Source organism: Echiichthys vipera (assembly GCF_963691815.1).
Source record: "Echiichthys vipera genome assembly, chromosome: 17".
NCBI classification, from domain to species: domain Eukaryota; kingdom Metazoa; phylum Chordata; class Actinopteri; order Perciformes; family Trachinidae; genus Echiichthys; species Echiichthys vipera.
Window position 1 is genome coordinate 6,754,565 of NC_139842.1, and position 26,285 is coordinate 6,780,849.

Consider the following 26,285-nt stretch of genomic DNA (forward strand, 5'->3'; position numbering starts at 1 on the left):
CTAGCAAAGGGGCAGGTTGTTATGATATTTGGTGTAAAGATGACGTGCTCTTAAAGGTAAATTGAATCTATTAGGCCCTTAGGCTGCCCTCCTATGATATCGCCAAAGCAGAGAAAGATTGAACAAAGCATTTGCTACACTGGTCATGGAGGAACTGAGGGACAATGTTAGCTTTTTGCATCCCTAAATACTACTTTTTTATAACAGCGTGACAACCAACCAATGGTGAAAGGCAGGTAGCTTTCCTTGTGAGGCTCTTGCACAATTTTTAAGTGCAATGCATAAACTGTTACTGTGTAGATAAATTCATCTCTACAGCAGAAAACTCTTGTTCTCTCTCCACCCATACTCTCCGACTATGACTTCACTTTCTCTTTCATTTTCTACCAGTTACATCCTTGGATGACCAAAATTTTTGGCCGCTATGACTTTGATGTCATCACATTCCATTCCAAACAAAGTGCAACTTTGCTATCTCTTAACATCACTCCCCTCATCACATAACCTCTGCTCTCCTTTTCCCAGGTGCCAGGGTGTCCCCCCTCTCCATGCGTGGTCCCTAATGGGCGGCTGGTCTCGCAGTGCCGTGCTGGAGCTGTACCGGGCGCTGCTCCGTGCAGGGCGTCAACTTCAGTACACTGACCGCAATTATTATCGTCGCGCCGTGGCTCGCGAGTTTCGCCGCTGCCAAGCCCTGACAATACCTGAAGATAAGGAGGACGCGCTGAAGAGGGGCCAGTTCTTCCTCAACAGCCGATTGGGTGGGCTTATGTAGGGAGGCAGGGGTCACGGGTCACGGGTCATCTGGAGGTGGGTTAAAGTTCATCTTGAGGTCTATCTCACAGGTGGGTTTGCAAATAAGAAAATACTCTGTCAGCAGTGAAAATGATAAGTTCTGAGACATTCTCTATGGGGGAAGGTGGACTATTTAGTGTAGGATAAGGCAGGGATCACAGGTCATATGTATTTAATTGGTGCCTCTGGACTAAGCAAAAAAACAAAGAAAATGTGTTTCTTTTTTTTGTCCCTATCATCTTCCGGCCAGTGTCCTCCTGTTTTACTCCTTTTCTTTATTCCCACCGTATTCAGTGGTAGGATGGCGGGGGTGAATGGAGACCGTAAAGGGAAGAAAGATGACAATGGGATTGGCACAGCCATTGACTTCATGCTTTCCAATGCCAAGCTTGTGCTGGGAGTGGGAGGAGCAGCCATGCTCGGCATTGCAACGCTTGCTGTCAAAAGAGTAAGTGAGAAGCATCTGCCTCCAGTTTTTTTATTTATTTTCTACATAACCTTCCACTTCCATGTATGATGAAAGGGGGGGGGGGCTCTTACTTTCATGCCAATGTGAACAGTGTGCACACAATTCTTTGTTGTGTAGATGTATGACCGTGCCATAAGTGCTCCCACCAGCCCCACCGGTATGGAACAAACAGGAAAGAGAAGCTGGGAGGAGCCCGCCTGGATGGGTTCATCGCCACGGGTACTGAGCCATGACATGAAGTCCACAGTTAGCAGGTCTCTGCAGTCTCTGCCCACTTCCTCACATGCTTTTGAACCAGGTGAGGAAAACGTACCCTTTAAAAGTGACGTTAAATTTGTCTCAGGTCATTCTCTCAAATGTCTTCTACCTGTTATATGATGCAGCATTGACATGCCTATTTTTGTGGTTTAGACTTTCAGCCAGCTGTCATTTTATCTGTTGACAGACAGCCTATTTGGAGGATTGTTGCTCTTCCTTTACAGTGGGTGTTTGCTCTCAGTAGTGCGGTAGTTAGTCAGCCAGCTGTTTTGTATTAGTTTGATATGATGTAGTTGAACCTTTTTAATGTTATAACTTCTCAGGTTCTGTAGAAGTCCCTTATTTCAATATTTGTAGATTAATATTTTGAAAAAACACAAATGCCTCGGGTCTTTTTGACATTACCTATCTACCTGATCTATTCCCCCTTCAAAGGTCATTATTTAGTGGTGGAAGAGGAAAGATCGCAAAATTCTCCTGCATCTTTGCAACAGCACTTTGCACAAATCTGTATTTTAACTTAAGATTGCATCCCATCTCCTTAGACTGTCTGCGGAGGGCTGTGGGTCGCGCTGCGGTGGGAGGCAGCGGAGCCACTCAGTCAGATCTGCAGCGGGCTCGAATGCGTCTGTCCCTGCAGGAACACCTGTGGGAGTTCTACCAAAATAATGTGAACATCCCTACTGAGGAGCAAGCTGTGGCAAGGAGGGCAGCGCTGGACATCTGTGCTGAACTCCGAGTGTTCCTTCATGCCAAACTGCCTGACATGCCGCTCAGAGAGATGTACCTGAGTGGCAGTCTGTATGATGACCTGCAGGTATGAAGTTACTGACATTTGGTCCTACTTTGTGACAAAGTCTTTTAATTTTAACTTAGAGTAGGATATGCATCTCCTTCCATTACAGTTAGGTGTGAATTTACATCATTTTGATTAAATATTTGGTTTGTAAAAGTTTGCAGTCTGCCATATTTTCTCCAGTTTTATGCCCTTCCTCCATCTTTTAGGTGGTGACAGCAGACCACGCCCAACTTATGGTGCCTCTTATCTTGGAGAAGAACCTGTGGTCGTCCATCCCTGGGGAGGACACCATCATGAACGTCCCCGGTTTCTGGCTCGTCCGTAGGGAGAATTTGGAGTATTTCCCACGGAACAGCAGCTACTGGGACCGCTGCATGGTAGGAGGCTACCTCTCCCCTAAATCAGTCCTCGAGGTCTTTGACAAGCTTGTGGCTGGCTCCATCAACTGGCCAGCTATAGGGAGTGTTCTCGACTACATCATTCGTCCTGTGGTTCCCTCGGAAACACTGACCCTGGAGGTACAGTACGAGACGGACCGGAAACTGTACGTGGACTTTCTACCCTTACTTGTGATGGAGGACGGGACCTCGTTGATCGCCAAACCGCATCGACTTGCTGCAGAACGCCATGAAAACCTCTGGCGGCAGAGCTTTCGTGTGTCTGAGACGGCACGACTCAGGGCCCTGGACCAGGAGGACGGAGGCTGCCGATGCGCCTGCCTGAAGCTGGCGAAGGCCGTCTGCAAGCTCAACCCCGCCCTTCACCAGCTCAACGCCAGCCAGCTCACCAACGTCATCTTGTTGCTGTGCGAAAAAGAAGGCGACTGGACCAAGGAAGCGCTGGCCGACCGGTTCCTTCAGCTGCTGCGAGCACTAGTGGGACACCTAGAGTCCGGGAGGCTGCCGTGCGCCCTCAGCCCTAAAGTTAACTTATTCTGTGAGCTTACTGAACAGGAAGTGGATGAGCTAGGGTATACGCTCTACTGCGCCCTCTCAGATCCTGAGGGGCTGCTGAGAACTGCTGTGGCACAGCCGCCCTGTCCCTGACAACATCATATTAGAACAGAAATACATGCCACACAGCATCGTGGCATTGAAATGTAAACCACCGTTTTGTGGGCAATGGTGACCTCGAGCCACGATGAGGTTCCTGTGGGGGGGAAAAAAACCATCTGCATGGAATTATCCGCTCTCCTGAAACTCTCGGTCTCTTCAGTCTTAAATGCCATCAGTGAGAAAATGTGATGTACACAGTAGCAGTTACAGAAGTGTCGAGATCTGTAAAAGTCGTGACATGAAAGCGGTACGTGGTGTGATCATGCAAAGGCTATTTTAATCTCAAATCAAAGTAAAGGCCCAAGGGTGTTCATGGCTCACACTAAAGCCATTGTATTAATGAAGTTAAGAGTAGACCTGCTATTAGGACCTAATACATTTGGATGGAGGTATTGCACTCTACATTCTGGCTGATCCATATCGAAATGAAAGGGGAAGGTGGTATTTATGTCCGCATCAAAGTAGTGCTCTTTTTAACTTGCTGGAGAGTTTTAGGAGGACAGACATGTTCTGTGCAGTCACTCTGTTTTGAGATAGGTCCGAGCCACTGTGTCAAGGGATAGAGCGTAATGTTGATTGTGTGTATGCCAACCCAAAATCTAATAAATTGTTTAACAGCCTTAAGAGACAAGCAAACTGTTTTTCCACGCTCCTTTTTTGCTGAATAATATTAAATACTGCTAGTCTTTTGAGGCAGTTCAGTGTGAAATCAAGGTTTTGTAAGATCTTCATTAATACAGTGGCTGTGTTCAACATAAATAATGGCCTCCATGTTTCCAGGGATCAGTGAAAGCAAACATTAGGTTGTGATTGGAATGTGTGCAGCTTGCATGTGTTATCTACCTAATCTAGAAATCAAACAGATGAATATACACTGCGTTATATATTGATGTGTCTGTAATATTTCTAATGAGGTTGAAGTTGAATATAAATCCTCAAATGGAACATACTATCATTTATGGAAATTTTAAGTTTTCAATTTGTTGATTTCCAGAAATTTGCAACAATACGACTTCACCATTTTCTCGTGCACTTATTTTGGTGGGACTGGGAAATTTCCATGTGACTCTGTCTAACATAGAGCTGCTCCTTGTTAGGAAGAGGTTTCTTCTTGAGTATCCGATATGCTTTATTATCTCAGTTAAAAAAAAAAGATCTGACCTCCATCATGGGTTATTTTGCACCGTCAAAATGTTAGTATGTTGGTCAAGTGTTAGGACATTCTGAAAGTGCTTTTGTCTACGGTTTTTTGCTTTAATTTAAATCTTCGGTTTAGATCCTCTTCCTTCAATATTGACTGTTTTCTATGTTTTGCATACACTTGCAACCCAGTACCGCTGGCTGGATTCTTTGTTTTTCAGCTAATGTCCCCCTGCAGTTGGGGGAAGTCCATCTTTAACAACACACATGCTGTAAACAAGGTTACTAACATTTGTTATCTGGTGAATTAGCTTCAGTATTAACTTCCTGGTCTAACTGCAGTTAAGAGCATGGAGCCAGTTACCTCAGTAGTTTGGTATTTGTATGTCTGTGTGCACACCTGTGCACGTTTTATATCCACATTAAACCCTGATTAACTTCTAGGTGCCCAGTCTGCCTAGAGTAGGTAGCCAGACATGGTTTAGTGCGGTATACTTGGCCTTGTATCAGTCCTGGCCCTGTACGGCACCAACAACACATGGCCGTCACTATTAGCAGGCTGCTGCTACCTGTCATGTCTACGTGTATATTAACAGATTACAGGTGCTAATCATTTTAGAGCATGGTCTGACAGAGGGGTCAACTCGCAGGTCCTCTATTATATAGGATCAGCGTTGGGAGCCAAGTTTTCTGATGCTAGATTAGCCTGCTGCGCATTGCAGGTGTCAATAGGTGGAGTCACAACAATAGCTGCCAGACTGTCAAGTGGAGTTTGCGTACCTCTGACTACCCAAAACATGTCCAAAATAATCACGGTTGCTTTTTGTTCTCACTTTTAGCCTTAGAATGAATTTAAAAAAAAATGCAGTGACATGGAGCAAATGTCCCCTTAATCCCCAGCCCACTGTTTGTATGGTGTACAATAAGGACAGATTTGGGTTGTTTATAGTTCCGCTGTGCATTCAGTTTAATCATGATCCAGATAATAACAGAGACACAGGTGAATATTTTTGTATTTAATGTACATTTGTAACCAAAAAGAGCCGACTATTTATTTGCATTCAATTCAACATATAAAAGTACCACTTATTGTGGCTCATTAAGTGCTTTGTCCTGGATGTACCGATATAAAAATGACACCACAGAAGATCTTTGTTTGCATATTAAGCGTCTTCCTTTTCAGACCCAGTTTATGCTACATTGTACTACTATGTTGTAGAGGGGAGCCACTGTGCCACATTTGTAATGTTGTAAAACAATTACCCAAAGTCATACTAGCCGTATGCTTTGTTGCATGCTGTGTATTCCCCCCCCCAATTTTTTTTTTTTAAAGTTCAGCTCGAGTTGAGCATTGCAGCACTTTGTATACTTCATTAAATGTTACCAGTAACTTTCTGTTGGTTCATCTTTGTTTTATGTGAGATACTTAATTAGACACAATCCAAATCCATCTCTTCAAAATGACACATTTATTTAAAAAGTCAGTGAGATTTGGTAAAACAAACAAAAAAACAACAACTCAGGTATATTAACAGAAACATCAGGAGATACATTCAGTATACAAAAGTAACTTAGATCCATTATCAAGACATTGGGAACTGGAAATGTGGTTCAGTTGTTAGGAATGAAACAAAATGACATCCCAAAATTTTAGTTGTAGCTACATTACAAATATTAAACAGCGCAAATACATCAAAATGCATAGCTCTGATTGAATCACTGCATGTCAAACTGTAAAACAGCTGCAAGTGCAAGAAGCTGAGTGAAGCAGTCCCTTTGTTCAGTGGCGCAAAACATCGACACCCCCTGCCAAAATGTGAGGAAATGGCTAATGCAGGTAGCATCCATGAATGCTCCTCTGCAGCCACTTTGTCATGGAAACCCATTATTCTAAGCAGATGTGAAACATTTATGTGGTTAGCCAGGTCTTGCTGTGATAAACATCCATTAAATAACGCAGGTATTGATAATCAAATGTAGCTTTGCTTGTTGTGAACGTCGACCACTAGAAATTATACTCGCAGCATATTTCACACAAACAGATCAGTAAACTACTTGGCAGGGGCAAACCCCACACGGTCGGCGTTCCTGTCGAACACAGTGTAGTACTTCCCGATAAATACGTCTCCCAGGATCCACAGGGGCCCTGCGGGAGGCGGGATATCCATGGCCATGAAGCCTGATAGACAGATTGGTGTAGCACGCTGAGACTCCTGCATCAAAAGCAAATGTTTTTTCAGTTTTGTGCGGGTACTATAAAGAGAAGAGTCCCGCTTTTATCCAAGTGTGTCTGTCAACAGTCCTCACATGCCCATGCTGTATGTTGAAAGAGTCATTTGTCACCGTTTGTTCCTCCTTCCCACACTGGCCTCACTTTAGTATTGCACAGAAAAAGACAGGGCTTGACCCCATCTCTGTATATTGTAATTCTATTAAGGGATCACTTAATTATGGAGACTAGGAACAATTACAGTGACACAAACATTTTTCAAAGCACATATAAACAGGGGAGAACCAGCAACTTCGTGTTCATAGGAATAGTCGAGACAAACTGAAGTTACATTGATACACTTCTAGAATCTAATGCAGGACAATGAGAGGTTTGCTCCGAATCTCTTTAGCTGCACCAGCAACACAGAATATTAGAAATCTGTCAATATGATGCATACCAATACATCAACCCCTAAAATCAAATGACCACAAATACCAGAGATAAAGCTACAAGAACTCTCATGATTTAATCATTCAAATAGGGTTAGGCTGGCAATAATCTGTAGATGGTGTTTGAGTTGTAACTCTTTAAAAATAGGTCATTATCAAATGTTACTCAAACAGGAGGAAATAGTATTTGTCGGGTACTACTTTTAGCCACAGATGTGTGTGTCTACCTTCATGACGTAATCCTCTCCAGTCAGGTTAAACATCTTCCCTCCGATGTTGAAGGAGATGACAGGGAGAGATGGGATCCTCTTACAGTCGATCCAGTACTTAGGGGAGAGGGAGAGAGTAAAATATGATCTCAAATTATCTCAGGAACCAAAAAGACAAACATTAACAAGAGCGATTGCTCCAGTAAAGGTTTTTAAATCTGGGATACAAGAGTTCAACCACGCATCATGTCTTCTGTTGAGTAGCTCTGTTTTATGTCAGCTACCTCTCCCATCAGCAGGGGCAGCGCTCCGATGGCTCTGTGCAGCGCTCTGACTTCCTCCACAGGGCCGACAATAAGGGACGTTCCCGTGTCGACTATAGCCTGGCAACTGGCTTTGCAGAGAGTCAGCTGGTTGCCAACTTCAACTCTGCGGGGCAGGTTAGAGATGGAGCAGCAGCAGGGTGGGGCACAGACACAAAAGGCATCCGTTTATTTCCAATATTTCCTCAGAAATGTGTTGTCATGCTACTGTAATGCTGCCTTAAAAGACAGAGTATGCTTGTGTAAACTAGATTATGATTTAGGCTATCCAAAAAACTAAATAAGATAAATTAACTTTTAATGCATGCGCCTGCTTCATTACTGCAGTTATATAACCATTAGACACTCAAAGAGTCCTTTATGCTTAACGTAAGGAGGCTCTAGGTATCTGGAGGTAAAGAGGCCAGGTATAAGGACAACTGAGGTCAATTGAGTTTGCTCTATAATTCATCAAAGTGAAGACTGATCAGAAGTACAAGTTTTCTACATCAGTAAGAATACCATTTTAATGTGCATCATACTAAGATAAGAATCGTGTCCATGACAAACACAGAACAGAAAGTCCGTCAGCATGGACTTAACTTTTTCAGTTCCTTGTAACAATGAAGCTGCAAAAGTTTCTTCCTCACCCGTTCATCTTAATCTGCCAGTAGGCCTTTCGTGTGACGTTGACGTAGTGCAGGTCTCCGGTGTAGTACTGGGGGTCTGTCCCGCCCAGCATCAGCTCTCCTCCTACTGCTGCTGTTGTGTCTCTAAGACACGGGGGTGGACAGAAAGATAACTTGCTGTGTTAACACTAAACAATCAAATGTGTCAACTGGTTTCACAACTGTGAAAACTCCAGAGGTGCTGAAAGAACGACTGGCAGGAGCAGTGAAAACGTTTGACATAAAGTCTCTCTGACCAACAGTTGAACAAACACAGAAGTAAGGGATTCTCAAACTGGCACAACAGGCAAGAACTGTATTAATAATACTCTAAATCAAAATTATTAATACAATTCAAGCCTGTTCTTCCGTACTTCCTTCTGTCAGACACCAACCTGCTTATGTAGAAAGAGAAAATGTTCTGGGGCAGCAGCTTGGCAGCCATGGCCGTGTCAAACACAGGAGTGACATTAGCTACTGAGATGGAGGGGTAGGCCATGCCCAAGACCCCATCGAACCGTGCCACTGCGAATGTGATGCCAGGCTGCTTTACCGCTTCACCAAACTGCTGGCCAGGAACAGGCAGACCTGCAACCTGCAAGCAAGAGAGTGACGTCAATGCAATTAGAAAAAAAAACAACAACATGTCTTTTAATGAAATGATAAGAACGCCGTGGCCGCCAAACTTGGAATGCAGTTCAAGAAAAAAAGGGCCATGTGAGTGAGCGAGAGAATGTAATGAGTGTCTGTGAAACTCACAGAGACAGTGTCCCCGCTGATGAAGCCAGACAAGCTGCCTCTGCCGTACCGGATGGAGAACTCTGTGCCATTCTTTACGAACGTGCTCGACTTCTTTGAGTTGTAGCGATGATGAACCCCTAATGAAAGAGAGGGCCGTCCGTCAAAATGAGACTGTACAGATTTCATTGATTTAGGAAACGGATTTTTAATGATAATAGACCAATAATAGTCAGATGTGTTGCCATGTCTTTCAAACGTCAGTCTTACTTACAATTTACTGTATTGTGATGTTATACATTTTATTGTACTGCAATTCCGGTTTTCTCCCACCATCCAAAAAACATGCACGTGTTAGGTGAATTGTTCACTCTAAAAATTGCCCTTAGGTGTGAATGGTTGTCCGTCTCTATGTGCCATGGATAGACTGGCGTCCTGTCCAGGGTGGACCCCGCCTCACGCCCGATGTCAGCTGGGATCGGCTCCAGCCCCCCGCGACCCCGACAGGGACAAGCGGTTGAAGATGAATGAATGAATGAATTACATTTGTGCCAGAATGCCAACTTGTACAGTTAAGTTAGCTGTGGATAAATATTGCTAAACAGTGAATGGAAATGACTGAAGAAGTAAAAACAGCCATAAAATGCAGCTAAATGGTTGCATGTACACTTCTTATTTCTCTAAAGGCATATCAAGAAGAAGTGTGATATTTTAGGTCACCACTGCTTGGGAAATACAGCAAGTATCTTCCAGGAAGTAGCCAACCTGTACACATAAAGAGCACAGTGAATGAGTCAGACTCACAGCAGGCCACATCAAAGAAAGAGCAGTGAATGGAGGGGACCCAGAGGTTGGAGGAGCCGGTGTCAAACAGCACAGTGAAGTCCTGTGGAGGGGTGCCAATGCTGATCATCCCATAGTACTGGGCCTGAGGAGACAATGGATAACAGCAAGATCTGCAGTGAAACCAGCACTACACCTGCATTAGAAGATAGATTACATGTAGGCATTTTTGACAGAAAACTTTTTACTAAAGACAAATGAGCACAGGTGTAACTAATAACAAATTAAACAGGAGCATTTGATCCGTGAGGAGGGCTTATTGTAACTTTGTAGGTTTAAAGTTAACATACAGGAGCAAATGCAAAGTAAAGTGCACTTCTGATTCCACGCAAACCTTATTACAATTCATTTCAAATAAGAGGCGAAAAATAACAAACCAGAGGGCGCACAAGTCGAATATCGTCGCCCTCTTACAATAATGGCCTATGTCAAATTTTTGATTGAATCATTTTTTTTGCCTAAGCCGGCTCTTCACCTACACACTCAGCTGAACAGTTTGTGCAATCCTACCCTGTAGTGGAACGGCCTTTGTCGAGAGTGTGAGTTAGGCAGTTTTATTTTGTCACAAGACAGAGTTAGGCAATTTTACAAGCCTTTCAAGATGGCGTCCGCTTCAAAAAGAAAGACATTCTACCTAGCTAGTAGAGTTACTGCAATGATGCAGGACTCGTTCCCTATTGCATAGTGATTCCCCATGGTCTGTCACAGTAGTGGGGGAAAAAAAGAAAAAGAAAAGACAGTCACTGACTCCAGAAGTCATTTGGCTCAAGTCAGCTTCAAAATTGCGTAAATCCCAAAGGCATGTTGGTAATTGGCTGACAGCATTATTTGTACATCAGTAGTCATCTATGGTCATAACCTTTTTGTGTGAAATAAATATCTTATACTCCATATTTGGTGCAGTTCTTTTCTGTTTTTGGAAAAACTATTGTTATTTATCCAGCATTTTGACGATATTTACTCCCCCTGTTATGAGAAGCTGGGTCCCTCCAATACGGCTCTACAAACTCACCATTAACTTCAGAGAGTGTATGCGGATATGTGACTTGAACTATGCTGCCCTACAAAGTGCAGTAACTACTCAATCACTAATAACGTGATTTTTGCACCATAATTGGCCTGAAAGTACGGAGGTTAGGATTGAATTGAATAAAAAAAATATTAAATGGTAAACTAGTAAACCGTAATCCATCATCCATGTGCCAAATATTCATTTGTTGGGACAGTAAAAAAAAACAAAAAAACTTTAAAGCCATTGTTTCGTAGGTACTGCAGTTGGGCTTTGTAGGGCACTATGGGCTCCTGAAGCATACATACATCCATGAAGTTGGTGAGCCTCTCCACAGGCGGTGTGAGGGAGGGAGAGCTGTCCGGTGCTCCGGTGCTCCTCGCTAAAGCCCGAAGCTCCTCCACAGACATCCCATTGTCGCTCATGAGGCGTCGTAAGCTTCTGGTTTTGTGAAGGGGCACTCTGAAAAAGAGGAAAAGGCCGGTTATTGAATTAAAAGTCACGGGTCCAACCATGCGCGTGCGTTAGGAGCCGTTTCCTGGTACAGAACACGCGCATCTACTTTCATGCAAATTTTGTAACCATTGACTTAAAAGCGCTGAGCTATGTGTAAAACTGCATTTTAATCGGAGTTTGAACATGAATTGGAAGCACGTGGGGCTACCAGGAAACAAAACAATGACGTTAACACGCGCGCGCGTACACCGACCTGGGTTCAGCGCGCTCCACTGTTGCTCAGAAGTGATAAATGCCGACATGTCATTTAGCGCACCCTTGTTACCAAAACACCAGCTGATGAACAGCACTTACCTGAAGATGGCGGCGCTTTGTGTTATCAGCAGCGCCCCGAGGACACAGAACACCTCCAGTCGTGTCATTCCTGCCCTCGTTCAAAAAACACACACTTTTTGTATCGTTTCCGCAACTAACGAGCGCACCAACACCGACCACCACTCCGACTGACGCAGAAAGCGAAGAGAAAGCGCTTCGGCAATGTCCGACTTTACTCGGTTTTCCCCGTTATGTGGCTCAGTGATTGGAGGAAAAATAATCAGTTAGGTGATCTTATTGGTCGAAGGGGATGGCGATCATCCGGCATTACACACCGGTGTAGGTCTCCACGGGGTCACGAGTTGTTGACTAGATGAATGAGAGGGCACACACTAGCACATTCATGTTAGAAACGCCAGCTGAGAAAACGTTTCAATAGAAAACATTGTGTATACACTTCCCTTTACTTTAACTAGATGGTCTAACGGTTCGACCATGAAAGCTGTATTCTCTGTGGGTTTCCTGCATTCTTGCTGAGAGAATGCCCATGAGAAGATTGATATCAATCACTCTCATAGTGAATATAAAGCTACAGCCAGCATCAAAGCTAGCTTAGCTTAGCATAAAGACTTAAAACAGGGGGAAACTTTAGTCATGACCGAAAGAACGAGATCGCGGGTACAAGCGGCCAAAATGGGTTTTCTCAGGAGGGTGGCTGGAGTCTCCCTTAGAGAGAGGGGGAGAAGTTCAGCATCCGTGAGGAACTCGGAGTAGAGCCGCTGCTCCTTTGCGTTGAAAGGAGCCAGTTGAGGTGGTTCGGGCATCTAGTAAGGATGAACCCTGGGCGCCTCCCTAGGGAGGTGTTCCAGGCACATCCAGCTGGGAGGAGGCCTCGGGGAAGACCCAGGACCAGGTGGAGAGATTATATCTCCACACTGGCCTGGGAACGCCTCAGGATCCCCCAGTTAGAGCAGGTTAATGTGGCCCGGGAAAGGGAAGTTTGGGGTCCCCTGCTAGAGCTGCTGCCCCCGCGACCCGACCCCGGATAAGCGGATGAAGATGAGATGAGATGAGATTGTCAACTTTAGAGGCACATGTAGACAGATTTTGTCGCCAACAGTCCAGCTAGCTATCTCCCCCTGTTTTCACTCTTTATGCTAAGCTAAGCTAAGCTAAGCTAACCAACTGCTGGATCCAGCTTTATAATACTGTACAGACACGAGAGTCATATCAATCTTCTCGTCTAACTCTTGGTAAGAAAGCAAATACGTAAATGAATCTCCCAAAGTGTTTAACTATTTTTTTAACATCAGATGAAATACTGTAGATCATGGTCTGGAATCACTTTCTCAAGCACTCAGTAGTAATATGCCATTATGAATCATAAATAAAGTGTATCAAATCCAAACCACTGCGAATTAAAGATGAGTCTCATAAGCCACCATTCAACAAGCTGCCCTTTCTGACAGGCCCTTGACAAAGCGTGAAAGCATTTGCAGGGGAAACAGACACTCACTTAGCCTGTTGAACGAGTTTGAGATAAAATCCCAACACAAAAACACTCTTGACTCACATAAAGACTGACGTACACACAAAACCTAGACACAAACTCACCGTCCCTCATCATCAATCAGACTTCGAGGTGTTGACATTAAGAAAAGCTGTTCTGTGACAAGGTAAACCATCAAACTTCAGTCAAGACTAAGTGTTTGGCTAAGGTTGCAGTTAGTTGGTTGGTGTTTGGCATGTAGTGGTGATGACTATGGTTCGGGGAAACCTGCAGGGAATGACTGTAAGTCAATGCAATATCCTCACGATTCAATCAACGACGACAATTTTGTTTGTGTGTGTTCTGTTTAGATGTCTGAATATCCATGTTGACATATTTCTCTATTCTTTCCACTTTGTTGTTTGTGTAAAGGTGGAAGTTTCGCAAAAAGAGAATCCACCCACCCGCTTTTTTTTCTCTGTTGTGACGCTACAGAGGAATCACACCTTTAGGCTTTGACTGGATGACACAGACGATGGCATCTGCGGAGAGGCATGTAAACGGACAGGACGATCGTTGAGCCATTTCTTACACTGGACCCGTAACTAAAGAATCAAATGGACAAGTGAAATAGACAGGACTGATAACTGATACAGTGGAACATGACGGTAAGAGTCAGCTTTTTCTGTTGTGTATAAATAGTACGTAGTAGAAAAGTGTTGGGCCTAAAGGGTAATGACAAAGAGAAACTTTAACTTACAAGGGTGTATCTGTTTCACCTTGCTTCCCTTCTTTCAGAGATTCAGAAACATGCCAATGAGGTGCCTCACATGTGAGTTGCAAGCAGTGGAATGTAACTCAAGTGCTGTACTTCAGTACAATTTTGAGGTTGCAATGGTTCTTGTACTTAAGAAATCCCCATGTTATACTCTACACATGCACTTCTACTCCACAACATTTTGGAAATCAAATTGTACTTTTTACTCCAATACATTTATTTGAGCACATTAGTTACTTTGCAGGTTCAGATTATTAATACAAAATATAAATTAACTAATGAATTATTTATGTTATTGCGGAGCTACCCAGCAATATATGAAGTTGTGTTATACTAAGAGTGTTGTAATATTAATGCATCACTAATTATAATCTAGTGATATGTATCGGTTTTTCTGCAATGGGAGATTCTGTATTGTACTTTTACTTTTGATACTTGGTATATTTGATGCAAACCTTTCTCAATACGATTTTAAATGCAGGACTTAGTTGTAACGGAGTAAACAATATTGATTCATATTATTATTATTAAGTAAAACATCTGAGTACTAGTAGCATGTGCTATATCTGGACTCTGGGCTGGCAATTTCATTGTTTAATATTCTTAGCTTCAAGGAATTGCATTGTTCGTTTTGCAGTGTGACAGGGGGCCTTGGCTTGTATGAAAATTGCAGCTGATTGGGAGACAATTGCAGTGGATGTATTGCATGTTGCAGAAGAGGTTCACATAAACATTTGCGTTCAACCTGCCATGTAGCTGTACAAGAGGGGAAGCATTTTGTTCAGCGTCAGACTGGAGAAAAACTGAACCCAATGTGTCTAAAGAAGTCCGCTAAATTTGGAGGAGGAAGTGTCAGAGTCTCACTGCAAAACGGGTTAAGAAAATTGAATTTCCCCAAGACAATTGAAGGAATTCTTCATCTTTTTTCACATAATAATGATTTTTGTTGAAGTGTCTTGGATATTTAATAAAACATGCTAGTACAGCAGTGGTATAGTCACAGCAGATATTCTATCAAATTCTGAACAGTAAAAAAAACAGTATTTCGGAATAAATCAGGTATTTATAATTTGTTCTCCAGTGTATATATCAAACCAGTATTCTTAAAGCCTACTAATAAGATGCTTTTAGCAGACTACAACACAAACCCCATCAGAAAAGCATATATGATATACATATTTAATGAAATGCATTGACCAACACTGACATGCACTAATTAAACTGCAGCTGGAGTTACCAGTGTGTGTATGTGTGTGTGTGTGTGTGTGTGTGTGTGTTTCCTGCAAACCTTCCCATCAGGAAGGCCAAAATAGTTTATAAACAATGTTGATGCATTACAAGGATATGTTTTTCCTTTGCTTGATAGACGGTGCTTTATTCTCATCACATCACTGGATGTAACAGTACTAATTAACCTGTCTGCCAAATATCCATCAGAACAAAATAAGATTTATAGTCTTGCTAAGTTTATTACTGTATACGTGCATGTCTATTTCCTTAAAGCGTGTGATTCACTTCAGCACATGGCCAAAGCCTACTTCAAATATTTTATGCTTTTATTTTACTCTGCTCTGGAGAATGGGGAAACAATCTATTTTCGTGAGAGATAAAACATCTCTATCACTTCCCCTGTTTTCATGCAGAGATAAAAAGATTTACAGGAATTGAACTGTCATTGAAAAAAACAGGTACTTTCCTGGTTTATAACGGAAAACATGCAAACATGCTTAGAGAAGGACACCACAGGTCCGCAGGTCCTTCCTTCCTGCTGCTGTGAGACTTTACAATCAACACTGCTCCCAATAGACTATTGACCTCATCCTGTACCCTGCACTGTGCAATATGCCTGTACAATGGGCACGTCTGCTTTTTGCACTATTTGGACTTATTTAATCTTATTTATTCACTCCATATCACATTTTTACAAACAAACAAAGCAAGAACAACTGCACTACATCATGTGAATATGTACATATGTCTATTTCTATTTCTTCCCTTTTTAAATCTAACTTTATTGCTTATTTTTGCTATTTTTTTTATCTATTTTTGCTATTTTTTACCTTATTTTGTAATATTCTGTTGCTGCTGTGACAAAAGAATTTCCCCGTCTGCGGGACATTAAAGGTTTTCTGATTCTGATTCTGATTCACAGTGATACAGTGAATTAAAACATTGGTTGTTTGTCAGCCTTTGCGCTTATTATTTCCATTTCTGTCACTGTTAAACTCCATAGCCGCCCAAACCCCCCAGGACAAAGTCCACCACCACCAGCTCCTATAACGTGCGACAACAGGCCTACGAAGACCTGGATGCACCAGTGGTAAAAATGAGTTCCTGCTAACAGGGATACATCTGAATGTATGATTTGCTAAATGGTTAGTCAGCTGGTATTCGCATGTTATGGGGGACTGGAGACATTCAGAGATTTGTAAAAATAGAAATCCTAAGACTTGAGCTCGAACTACTTGATGATTTTCCTTTAAACTCTGTTTTTTTTATCTATATGTTTGTTAGCTGCTGTTACAAGAAATGTTAACTCACCCTTTTCTTCGGGTCAGCTTGCTGCCACAGACGGAAGCCAATCAGAGGTTAAGGTCAAGCCTGTACCTCGTCCCAGGACTAAATTACCACCAAAGTCCCAATGTAGCAACAACACTGTTGATGCTGCAGACACAACCAGCAATACAACCAGTGCGGTGGTGAGTGCTGATATTTTCTCTAAGATGAACTCATCAAGATGCAGCACATATTATTAGCATGCTCATTTTTTCACATCCTTCTGTTGTCAGAGTTCCCGACTCAGTGGACCTCCTGCTGACTATAAGACACCTATTCCGGTCCGTCCTCCTCCCAGACCACCACTGAGCAAATGTATGACCGCCAGTAAACCCACAGCAGCAGTGGACGGATGCAGTCGCTATATTACTTCAATTTCTGAGCCAACAGTGACGGTATATAGCATATTTTAAACAAATAAGCCTTATTTTGCTCCATGTGTATTATTACTTGACTTATCTTAAAGGGACAGTTTGATATTTTGGGAAATATACTTATTAGCATTCTTGCTGTGAGTTGGATGACAAGGGATAGTCACTACCCCCTGTCATTTTAACCCTTGGGATTTTGTACCGATGAAACAGATGAGATACAACATGTCAATTAATGAGCTTCAGAGATGCTTGGAGAGCTGATTTTGTTACCTTTGGACAGAGCCAGGTTCACCGTTTCCATAATGGAATAGATTTCGGACACAATTAAACCCTTTATATAGCTATTTAAGTGTGTTTTACTTTTCCAAACATTGTGTTTTGTGATTTAGTATCAACATTAAATGATACAACCAACTTTAGCCTACTTCCTCCTTATAATTTCTCTAGTCTTCAGCTGCCAGAACTGAGAGAATACGAACTCCCACGCCACCACGGCCCCCTCCTCCCAACATCTATTGCAATAGACCACGTTCTACAATGAGGCTAACATCTGAGGTAAGGGCTCAGGACTTTGTATGTATGTAACATGTTATATTTTGAATAACATGTTCCTGAATTAAAATGTGACATATGTTTAAAAAATGTTCCCCCCGTCTTTATTATTTTCTCGGATAGAGCTACACTGATGAAAGTCAACGATCCAGTCCTACTAGCTCTATGCAACAATCAGCAGTCTCACCAGCTGTCTCTGAAGAAGAGGGGAACCTTGGCTGGACTTATAGTACAACGGTAAATTGCAAGCTAAAAGTTATACCTCATGAACATAGTGCTTTCTGTGAGCTGGGGTAATAAATAAATATTTCAATGCAGTCAATAGCATTAAAGTGAAATTCCGGTGTAAAATCATCCCAGTTTTTTTTTTAGGCAAATTCAGTCAATTTTTTCCCTGCATGATCTATTAACGTAGATTTTCTGGAGAGTCGCTAACAGCCTGCTTTGGCTAACACGGATAAGCTCGGGGCGGCGAGTTGGACGCATTAAAACGTCTTTTTTAACCACTAATACTGCTCCAAATAACAACAAACCTCTGCAGTAGCATGATAAAAGTCCCTACACCTTAACCGAAGCACCAACATCATAGTATGTGAACACGGAGTGTATTAAAAGAGTGTTTTTAAAGATTTACCTACTGGCCCTGGTACAAATTGCTCTATTCAAGTCAATTACCAATCCATAAGGAAGGAGCCCATTGATGATTTATTCTAGCAAAACACGTAAACGTTGTGGTTTTGTGACAGATTCAAAACATTAAGCCACTGGTTTATTAGAGCACGGTCACCATACCGCAGTGGCAGCCTATGAAAAGTTTCTGGGTTGTAAGCTTTCATTTTTGTTTCGCTGCCAGAAAAGATACAAACACGAACCTTTAGTACGAACCCATGCTCATAGACTGTAAAACACTGACCCTCATGGCCCGAATTCTCCCGTACTCCAGATTAGCATCTAGTGTATGTGTCATAGATAGTAGGTTGTACTGCAAGTCATGGTGCAAGTGCTAGCTATGTAATTAGCATGACAAAGCTAACGTTAACACGGTGTGTTCCTCAACCATCTGTTTGTACAGTTGATGGAAGAGAAAACCATCTTGTCACTTATGGAAACACAACCACACGAATGACCGCAGTCCAGGTCGAGATGACGGAGTTAGCATGCTAATGATGCTAATCCTGACAACTAGCCTCCGAGGAGAAGTGAGGGCCAGAGGCTAGCTGTCATTCAAGAGACCACGCCCCTAATTATTCATAAACTTTAACCTCCAATAACATAAAAACCTAGCCTGGTACAAAAATATTCACTCTCCTAAGTGTTGTCATGGAGATATGACCTAAACATACAGACTAGATTGTTTTTTGTAAACAAGCCCTTAATAGGTTTAATTATGCTGTGAAAATACATGAGAAACTGCTCTATTGTGCAAACTACTCCTACTGGACACTGGCAGAAATGCAGTTTTTGGCACTTCCATATTTGATCAACCAGGAAGTTGCTGTGGTGGGGCCTTGGCCTGCAATCAATGTGTGTCTTCCGACAAGCCAATTTGCCTAAAAAGACCCTGGGATGATTTTACACCAGAATTTCACTTTAAAGCTCAGCAAGAAATGTTGGAATACAGTCAGTGTTTTGGTTCAACTGCATTACGCAACCACAATATGAATGTCTCTTTATTTTCAGGCCCCAGACAGCACAGACACACCTGCAGTTCCGCCTCGAACAGGGCACTCCTCCCTTCCCTTTTCGGCCTCAGTGTATGAAACCTTGCCTTGCAGAATACAGGTGATTAACCATACTTGGCTAGGTACCAAAACCTGCAACAATAGGTGCAGAGACACATGTTTGTCGTGCTGTCCTCATGGAAATCGGATTTGCACTGTAAGGCTTCATTTCTTTCTGGCATTTTACTGTTCCATCAGTGTTTATTGTAGATTTTGGCAGGGCAGGAATGACATCTACCTTTGGTGCACCAGGTTGATTTAACAACCAATTTGAGAATGATTAGTTTAAAAGTTTCCTTAATCTTTAAGCGAGTCAAATGGTCTGATTATCCATTCAACTCAAGTTTCATTTCCTCAAGACACCAACACAGTAACCTTTACAACTTTGAAGGGCTTCATTTTATGTTAGTTTTGAAGGTTAATTGTACTGAGAAAGCTTTTCCATTCAGGCGTTAGAGTGAATATTACTCTCTTTGTCCCCTCTTTTGACAGTAGGCTTCCCTCCATTATGTAACTCAAAACCAAAAATGTCAAACTCACGGTGACATTTCAGGAAAAGTGTCATTTGTACAAGAATTGTTGTTGTATCTTTGGGCAGTAGAGTTGATTAACAACTTAATTCTCTTTGTCCATTACAGACCAGACCACCACCACCTTCATTTACCCCGCCACCCCCTCCATCAATAGAGAGACCATCGGAGTCAGTGTACAGTGAGATAGAGAACCGACCCTACCTGGATGTTCTGCCTGAGGATGGAGATACGATAGTAAGAGAGACAGTTCTCACTGCACACACACACACACACACACACACACACAAATGCAGACAACAGCATGCTTTAATTCAATACTGATCCATTAACTTATGTCCATTAAACACCGACAGACACAAGGGAGGCCAACACTACGCTATCCGAGTGTCTGCCACTCTTCTCGGCAACAATCCACGGAGGACACAGAGGTTCAGCCGTTTCTCCACTCCTTCACTCCCTTACCAATAAAACTGTGCACAATTTAAGTTTGTACTCGTTTTGAGGATGTTTCATGAATAAAATGTATCTGTTTTCCTCAGGACATCAATGGGATGTTGAGATGGTTGAAAAGAGTATCAAGTAAGTACAACATGTAGTTTTTTCCCACTTAATTTGAAAAGAAATCTTAAATAAATATATAAAGCACTTACTATGCAAAAACAAATAGTGACAAAGAGTAACAAAGAGCATGATCAAAGTGTACATCATCTATCGTATCCCTGGACTTTCCCTCCAACAGAACCTGATTCCATGGCTCCGTCACTGTATGGTCTCAGTATAGAGGAGGAAATCAGGTAACCACACAGAAATTGCCATGAATTCTTGCTTGTGTACTGACGACATAATTTTGGTGACATTGGTTTCCGCCTAGAACAGCTACGGTTTTCAAGTGAGCAGCTCTAATGACCTCATTTCAACGTGGCCTTTTGCCAGTAATAGGCTCAACCAGGGGTGTCAAACACATGTCCCTAGGGCTAGAACTTATTAAACTATTTTAGAAACACTTCAGATTTAACTAAATGAGCTGTGTGAACTAAATTTCATCACTGTCCCTATGCAGATCATTTAATGAAAGAGCCATGAATGTGAGAAAGGCCCTTCGTCTCTACAACCTCCTCATGATGAAACGCCATGACTGCCTGCAGAAAGTCATCACAGAGTTCATCGCCATCTCCGACAGCCTGGACAAGATAAAGAAGAAGGCCAAAACCATGAGCATTGCTGGAGGCACCACAGGGGCTATAGGAGGGGTGACTGCAGTCGTGGGTATTGCCTTGGCTCCTATGACCATGGGGGTCTCACTGATCGCTACAGCTGTTGGTGCTGGTATAGTGGCGTCTGCTGGGGGTATGGGCGCCCACACTGCTAAGGCCAACAAGAAGATTGTGAATAGGATGACAGTTGAGAAACTAGTATACGAATATAAGGGAATTGTCGACTTGGAACATTGTCTGTGTTTTATCCTCTCTGTGATGAATGAGCTGCGAAGGCATGACATTCCCAGGTTACAGAGGGCATTAGCCCAGCCTCATGCACTGAAGATGGCACATCTGTCACAGTTTGTGTTTAACATGAACAGTGGTAGGACGACTTCTATTGCAAATGCAGGTGGGATGTCATCTGAGAGACTGCTTCAGGCTTTTGCCAAGGACATAGATCTGTATTTTACAGAAAAGGCTGATCAGAAGCTGAACAAGTCAAAGAAGAGCAAATTTTCTGGTAGAGTTCGCCTTCTGGCTAAAAATCTACAGGATGAACTAGATCACCTGAACCGCATGTGGGAAATGTTTGGTTAAATGAAATAACCTTGTATGTGTGTGTATGAGAAAGAGAGAGAGTGAGTGAGTGTGTGTGTGAGTGAGAGAGAGAGAGAGATTAATCAGTGAAATTGGATATTAAATGCCATATTTAACACTTATATTTGAATAAACATTTTATATTTGTAAAACGTAGGTCTATGTGTGATTTACTAAAGCCAGTAGCCTATTTAAGAAAATTAGAGAACAACTCAAGTATTGGAGTTGTTCTCTAATTAACTCAAAATTAATTTTGATAATTTTGATGTATACATTATATACAGTATATAAATATATATATATATATATATATATATATATATATACATAATATAATGTGGTGATCAAAATTCCAGAACAAAATATTTGATATATTCTGAAATACTGTTATTTTTTATTGTTCATAATTTGATAGAATATCTGCTGTGGCTATACCACTGCTGTACTAGCATGTTTTGTTTTTTTTAATAACCAAGACACTTGTGTGAGCAAAATCAAGATCATTTTCAGATACCTCCCAGTTCTTGGTGTTAATCTGGCACCTAGTGACAATTCATTGTTGGACACACCCTATTTAGCTGGCAGCTCTCCTGGTTACTTTGCAAGATGGCAAGTTGCTCTAAGGCGAGTCTGTGATTTCAAGAATATTCACCACTTAAGCAGCTCACAGGTTCAGTACTGAACAGGGCAAGGATCTGTCTCTGCACAGTGTCTCATCATTTAAGACAATCTGGACTGAAAGCCCACTCTGCAGTGACCAAACCTCTCATCAGCAGAAAGAATAAAAAGGCCAGACTTGCCTTTGCTGAGGAGCATGTTGTGTGGACAGAGGAGAACTGGTCCAGAGTGTCTTCAGTGATGAGAGGACGCTCAGTTTATGTGTGTCTGATGGGAAACATTATGTTGGGCGTAGGACTGGGGAAAGACTGAACCTTAAAGAGTGTAAAGAAGTCAGTTAAATTTGGAGGAGGAAGTGTCATGGTTTAGGGAATGTTTCTGCAGCAGGAGTTGGGCCTCTTGTACAGCTACATGGCAGGGTGAATGCAAATGTTTATGTGAACCTCCTTCAGCAACATGTAATACCTTCACTGCAACTGTCTCCCAATCAGCTGAAATTTTCATATAAGACAATGCCCCCTGTCACACTGCAAAAAGGGTTAAACAGTTCCTTGAAGCTAAGAATACTGAAACGGTGAAATGTTCAGCCCGGAGTCCAGATCTAAACCCCATAGAGAATCTCTGGATGTCTAAGAAACCCACTACAGTTACCGAACTGTGGAAGAGACTGAAGAAGAATGGACCAAGATCAAACCAGAGCAGTGTGAGAAACTAGTGATGTCCTGTGGGCGCAGATTTCGAAGTCATTCAAAGCTGTGGCCTCTACACTTCCTGTTCATTTTTTAATCCTATAGCCTGAAGAAAACACTGTTTAAATCTTCTCTTCTGACACCATGGTTACTGTTCTCTAATTTTTGCTCACATAATAAAGGTTTTTGTTGAAGTACCTTGGTTATTTAGAAGAAAAAAACATGCTGGTACAGCAGTGGTATAGCCCCAGCTGATATTATATCAAATTCTGAACAATAAAAAATAACAGCATTTCAAAATGAATAATGTATTTATGAGTTTCATCTCCAGTGCATTCAATATTGTAGTTCTAAATATCACTAGCAGTCTACCAGCAGGCCTAATCACTTTTTAGGATGACAGTTATGTGAAACGCAAACACTGGCGGAGTGATAATGCGTGTCCTGCGGAAGGATACACCCAGTCCTCGCTTGAACCATATTATCGCCACACCACAACATGCGCCATTTTCCCTTCCGAAGAACGACCAAGCAGCATTTGTTGAACATCGCTCTATTTGCCGAAATGGCAGTGTAACCGTGTGCCGCGACCCAGCAGCCAACAAAACAGTGCATCCAACCAGTGCACTGAGTCACTTCCAATTCAGCAACATGTCGTAAGTATTATTTTTTTTTAATATTTGGTGGATGACAGCTGTCCGGCCTACCATAGCCGCGCGCCTCAGCCGCCTGTCGACTTTAGCGCGTGCGCGAAGTTAAATCCTATTCAATTTCAGTTAAAATTAATTTGACGTGAACCATTAATTTAACAATTTGTATCATATAGTAGGTGGGCCAACTGACTTGGGGATAAATCAAAACATAGCGTTACCGGTAGCTACTGAGATGACGTAACACGTGACAATAACGTGAAATGTAACATATGTATGTAATACAGTGTACCGAGACAATTAGGCCAATCCAATTCTGTGTATAAAGAACATTTGTAAAGTATTAGTACGAGTGCCAACGTGGCAGCCAGGAATGGTTCGTTTCCTCTATGTGTCAAAATGGCGGCTGATGGTGTTGAGGACATAAGTCTCGCTTGGCTCTTTTCTAATGGGAGAGGATGACGTACTCTGCGAGGAGACAGACTGACGTCAGAGTCACAAGACTGCCGGCAGCTGGGTGGAAACGTGATGTGCAGCAGGAGCGTTGCAGTGATGGGGGCAGTGTTGTGCCAAAATAGGATTTGCCTTTTCAGAATCACTGTTTTCATACTAACTTTATTATTGTTATTATTTACTCACATATTTTTTAACACGGCACCAATATTGCAAGACAGGTTGACGGTTTGGCGTGGAAATTATCAAATGTTTTTGTAGGCTTTATTGATAATGGTATATTTCCACAGTATTGATGCTAAGATTTTAACCCCACATGCCTTTCTTTTCCTCATCCTTAGGTCCTTCGTGGAAACCCTCACCGCTGCGGCATTCGACAGCATAAAAGAGTTCGAGACTTTCCTATCATCGTCACGTGCTCCATTCGTGACCAACAACAGCCACTATGACCATGATGATGACAAACTCACAGTTTGGCCTGGAAGACATGGAGGACCTTCTCTGGGGGCCTACCTATCCCATGGCTGACGCCATGAGCTTCCCAACTTCACGCCCTGACCGAGAAGAACAACAGGAAGGAGGAGGAACCTCATTGGAGAGGGACACTTCACCTGTGTCACCCCACACCTCCTCATCACTGTCCTCTTCCTCCTCTCCTCCTCCCTTCTACACTCCTCCTCCCTCGCCGCCAGCCGTCCTCCTCCCGGGGAACAAAGCTGGGATGGAGTCTGACCTGCTCTCCCTCCCCTGGTTGGGTCACCCTGGTCAGCTGAGACAGGCTGTCTCAGATGACAGTAAAGGTAATGACTGTCAAATTGTGCCCTAATAATTAGAAAGCATTTTTTAAGTGTCCCTTAATGAACATTTGATATAGTTTTTGAACAATGCTAGAGCAAGTGTAACAGGAAAATATATTGTCTCATTTGCTTCCACAGAGGATATGTTTGGTGACCTGGACTGGATGACTGAGAGGGTGCATCTGAGCGAGTTTGACCTAGACTCTCTGATTGGCTCCTGCAGTCCCACTGAAGAGGCCCCCAGCTGCCCAGAGGACCTCCTAGCCTCCCTGGACTGCCCCATGGAGCTTGACTCCTTCGCCTTGCCCACTCTCTCAACTCCTATGCTCTCGGGTCTTCCCTCTGATTCTCTTTCAAGTATACCTCCCCCTCCCCCTCCCACTGTCTGTTCAGAGCCTTCTGTCATTACATTAGATGAGCCTGAATCCTACATTGATGAACAGGGTGTCCCCTGCCCTCCCATGTGTGTCCCAGAGCCACAACAGGAGCTTGAAATCAAATCTGAGCCCGCGTCTCCAGACCCACCATCTCCCTCCTCCCCAGCTTACACCCTGGACCTGGGCAGTGAAGTGGATGTCTCAGAGAGCGAGGTGAAGCCAGTGGTAGCTGCTGTCATCTCTCAGGTCCCGAGGATTGTGCTCTCCCTTTCGCCGACCCGCATTGTCCTCGTGCTGGCTCCCAATAATGAAATCGGGACCACCACCACTGTAACCACCACACCACAGATCATCCATTCCTCCCCACAGATCATTCATTCCTCCCCTCCCGTCTCTCCTCCACTGAAGCCCTCCAGAAGCAGACCGTACCCTGAGCCCACATATAAACCTAGTCCACCATCTCCTGGTGCCACCAGTGTCAGAGTCAAGTCTCGCCGGGCTGCAGATGGAGAAGAAAGGGTAAATTTAGAGGCACCTAAGCCAAATAAACTAAAGAAGATGGCGCAGAATAAGACGGCTGCCACCCGTTACAGGCAGAAGAAGAGAGCCGAGCAGGAATCACTTGTTGACGAGTATGAACGGCTGGAGAGGAAGAACATGAAGCTGAGCGAGAAGGCTGAGTCCATGGCCAGGGAGATCGAGTACCTCAAAGAGCTGATGGAGGAGGTTCGCCAGGCCAAGGCCAAAACAGGTCCTGGTGCTGACCCCTAGTGGTCAGACCTACCAATGGCATATGATGCGTGTAATCAGAATTGACAATTGAGAAAGTGGGCTCAGCACATTTTTTTTTTTCTTCCTCATGCAAACAAATATCCGTAAAGTATGTGTTCTGTCCAAACAGCATGTTGTGGATCCACAATCCAGTAAAACAGATGTTTTCAGAATACCTCCCTTTTTAAAGAAAAACATAAATATCTAACACATTAGATATAGAATAATCATCATGTTTAGAGCAGTTATATGGGAACAAGTATTTTCCATTCAGTATATGCACCTCTTTTGCATGTTAATGTTTCATGTCTCTGGACCTCAGTAACCTGCCAGTAGATGTATTTTTAAAAATGTATTGTAATATAATCGAACCATCTGTATTATGAATCTCTTAATAAAGAGTCTTAAAACGAA

General features: G+C 42.8%; 4 protein-coding genes across 7 annotated transcripts; 3 read left to right on the forward strand and 1 right to left on the reverse strand.

The window, feature by feature from the left end:
• The first annotated feature begins 668 nt into the window (after nucleotides 1-668).
• mief1 (mitochondrial elongation factor 1) lies at nucleotides 669-5,885 on the forward strand. 3 transcript variants are annotated; one of them, XM_083931948.1, is made up of 5 exons: nucleotides 669-810; nucleotides 1,090-1,243; nucleotides 1,382-1,562; nucleotides 2,068-2,339; nucleotides 2,528-5,885. In XM_083931948.1, the coding sequence occupies exons 2-5, from the start codon at nucleotides 1,097-1,099 to the stop codon at nucleotides 3,365-3,367; spliced, it is 1,440 nt and encodes a 479-aa protein (XP_083788074.1). In that variant the 5' UTR covers nucleotides 669-810; nucleotides 1,090-1,096; the 3' UTR covers nucleotides 3,368-5,885. The 3 variants fall into 3 exon arrangements, with proteins under 3 accessions (XP_083788074.1, XP_083788073.1, XP_083788072.1); XM_083931947.1 differs by having other exon boundaries at nucleotides 705-845; XM_083931946.1 differs by lacking the exon at nucleotides 669-810 and having other exon boundaries at nucleotides 870-1,243.
• An 85-nt stretch (nucleotides 5,886-5,970) lies between these two features.
• Nucleotides 5,971-11,905, reverse strand: napsa (napsin A aspartic peptidase). The gene is made up of 9 exons (XM_083931949.1): nucleotides 11,757-11,905; nucleotides 11,255-11,408; nucleotides 9,899-10,022; nucleotides 9,116-9,234; nucleotides 8,752-8,951; nucleotides 8,339-8,461; nucleotides 7,671-7,815; nucleotides 7,405-7,503; nucleotides 5,971-6,729 (listed from the first exon to the last, which is right to left on the reverse strand). Exons 1-9 carry the CDS (start codon nucleotides 11,822-11,824, stop codon nucleotides 6,568-6,570), a joined length of 1,194 nt encoding a protein of 397 aa, XP_083788075.1. The 5' UTR covers nucleotides 11,825-11,905; the 3' UTR covers nucleotides 5,971-6,567.
• Nucleotides 11,906-13,327: 1,422 nt separating this feature from the next.
• LOC310959434 (uncharacterized protein) lies at nucleotides 13,328-21,668 on the forward strand. Of its 2 annotated transcripts, none has more exons than XM_083930774.1 (13): nucleotides 13,328-13,393; nucleotides 13,639-13,874; nucleotides 14,005-14,038; nucleotides 16,218-16,683; nucleotides 16,774-16,935; nucleotides 17,362-17,469; nucleotides 17,590-17,703; nucleotides 19,147-19,248; nucleotides 19,826-19,954; nucleotides 20,074-20,148; nucleotides 20,260-20,299; nucleotides 20,460-20,514; nucleotides 20,781-21,668. In XM_083930774.1, the coding sequence occupies exons 5-13, from the start codon at nucleotides 16,858-16,860 to the stop codon at nucleotides 21,514-21,516; spliced, it is 1,437 nt and encodes a 478-aa protein (XP_083786900.1). In that variant the 5' UTR covers nucleotides 13,328-13,393; nucleotides 13,639-13,874; nucleotides 14,005-14,038; nucleotides 16,218-16,683; nucleotides 16,774-16,857; the 3' UTR covers nucleotides 21,517-21,668. The 2 variants fall into 2 exon arrangements, with proteins under 2 accessions (XP_083786900.1, XP_083786899.1); XM_083930773.1 differs by lacking the exon at nucleotides 14,005-14,038 and having other exon boundaries at nucleotides 16,218-16,304; nucleotides 16,543-16,683.
• A 1,653-nt stretch (nucleotides 21,669-23,321) lies between these two features.
• atf4b (activating transcription factor 4b) lies at nucleotides 23,322-26,285 on the forward strand. Its single transcript, XM_083930747.1, has 3 exons — nucleotides 23,322-23,479; nucleotides 24,268-24,726; nucleotides 24,862-26,285. The coding sequence occupies exons 2-3, from the start codon at nucleotides 24,372-24,374 to the stop codon at nucleotides 25,869-25,871; spliced, it is 1,365 nt and encodes a 454-aa protein (XP_083786873.1). The 5' UTR covers nucleotides 23,322-23,479; nucleotides 24,268-24,371; the 3' UTR covers nucleotides 25,872-26,285.

Excerpts from the sequence above, each read along its gene's own strand:
- mief1 (XM_083931946.1), top strand. The coding sequence starts at position 962 with ATGTATTTAATTGGTGCCTCTGGACTAAGCAAAAAAACAAAGAAAATG. Across the intron at positions 1,244-1,381 it reads CAACGCTTGCTGTCAAAAGA|ATGTATGACCGTGCCATAAG; the intron begins GTAAGTGAGAAG and ends TTTGTTGTGTAG. Across the intron at positions 1,563-2,067 it reads CTCACATGCTTTTGAACCAG|ACTGTCTGCGGAGGGCTGTG; the intron begins GTGAGGAAAACG and ends CCATCTCCTTAG.
- napsa (XM_083931949.1), bottom strand. The coding sequence starts at position 11,824 with ATGACACGACTGGAGGTGTTCTGTGTCCTCGGGGCGCTGCTGATAACA. Across the intron at positions 8,952-9,115 it reads TCAGCGGGGACACTGTCTCT|GTTGCAGGTCTGCCTGTTCC; the intron begins GTGAGTTTCACA and ends TCTTGCTTGCAG. Across the intron at positions 7,504-7,670 it reads TGCCCCTGCTGATGGGAGAG|TACTGGATCGACTGTAAGAG; the intron begins GTAGCTGACATA and ends CTCTCCCCTAAG.
- LOC310959434 (XM_083930773.1), top strand. Across the intron at positions 16,305-16,542 it reads AAGACCTGGATGCACCAGTG|CTTGCTGCCACAGACGGAAG; the intron begins GTAAAAATGAGT and ends TCTTCGGGTCAG. Across the intron at positions 20,515-20,780 it reads AGTATAGAGGAGGAAATCAG|ATCATTTAATGAAAGAGCCA; the intron begins GTAACCACACAG and ends GTCCCTATGCAG.
- atf4b (XM_083930747.1), top strand. The coding sequence starts at position 24,372 with ATGACCATGATGATGACAAACTCACAGTTTGGCCTGGAAGACATGGAG. Across the intron at positions 24,727-24,861 it reads TGTCTCAGATGACAGTAAAG|AGGATATGTTTGGTGACCTG; the intron begins GTAATGACTGTC and ends TTGCTTCCACAG.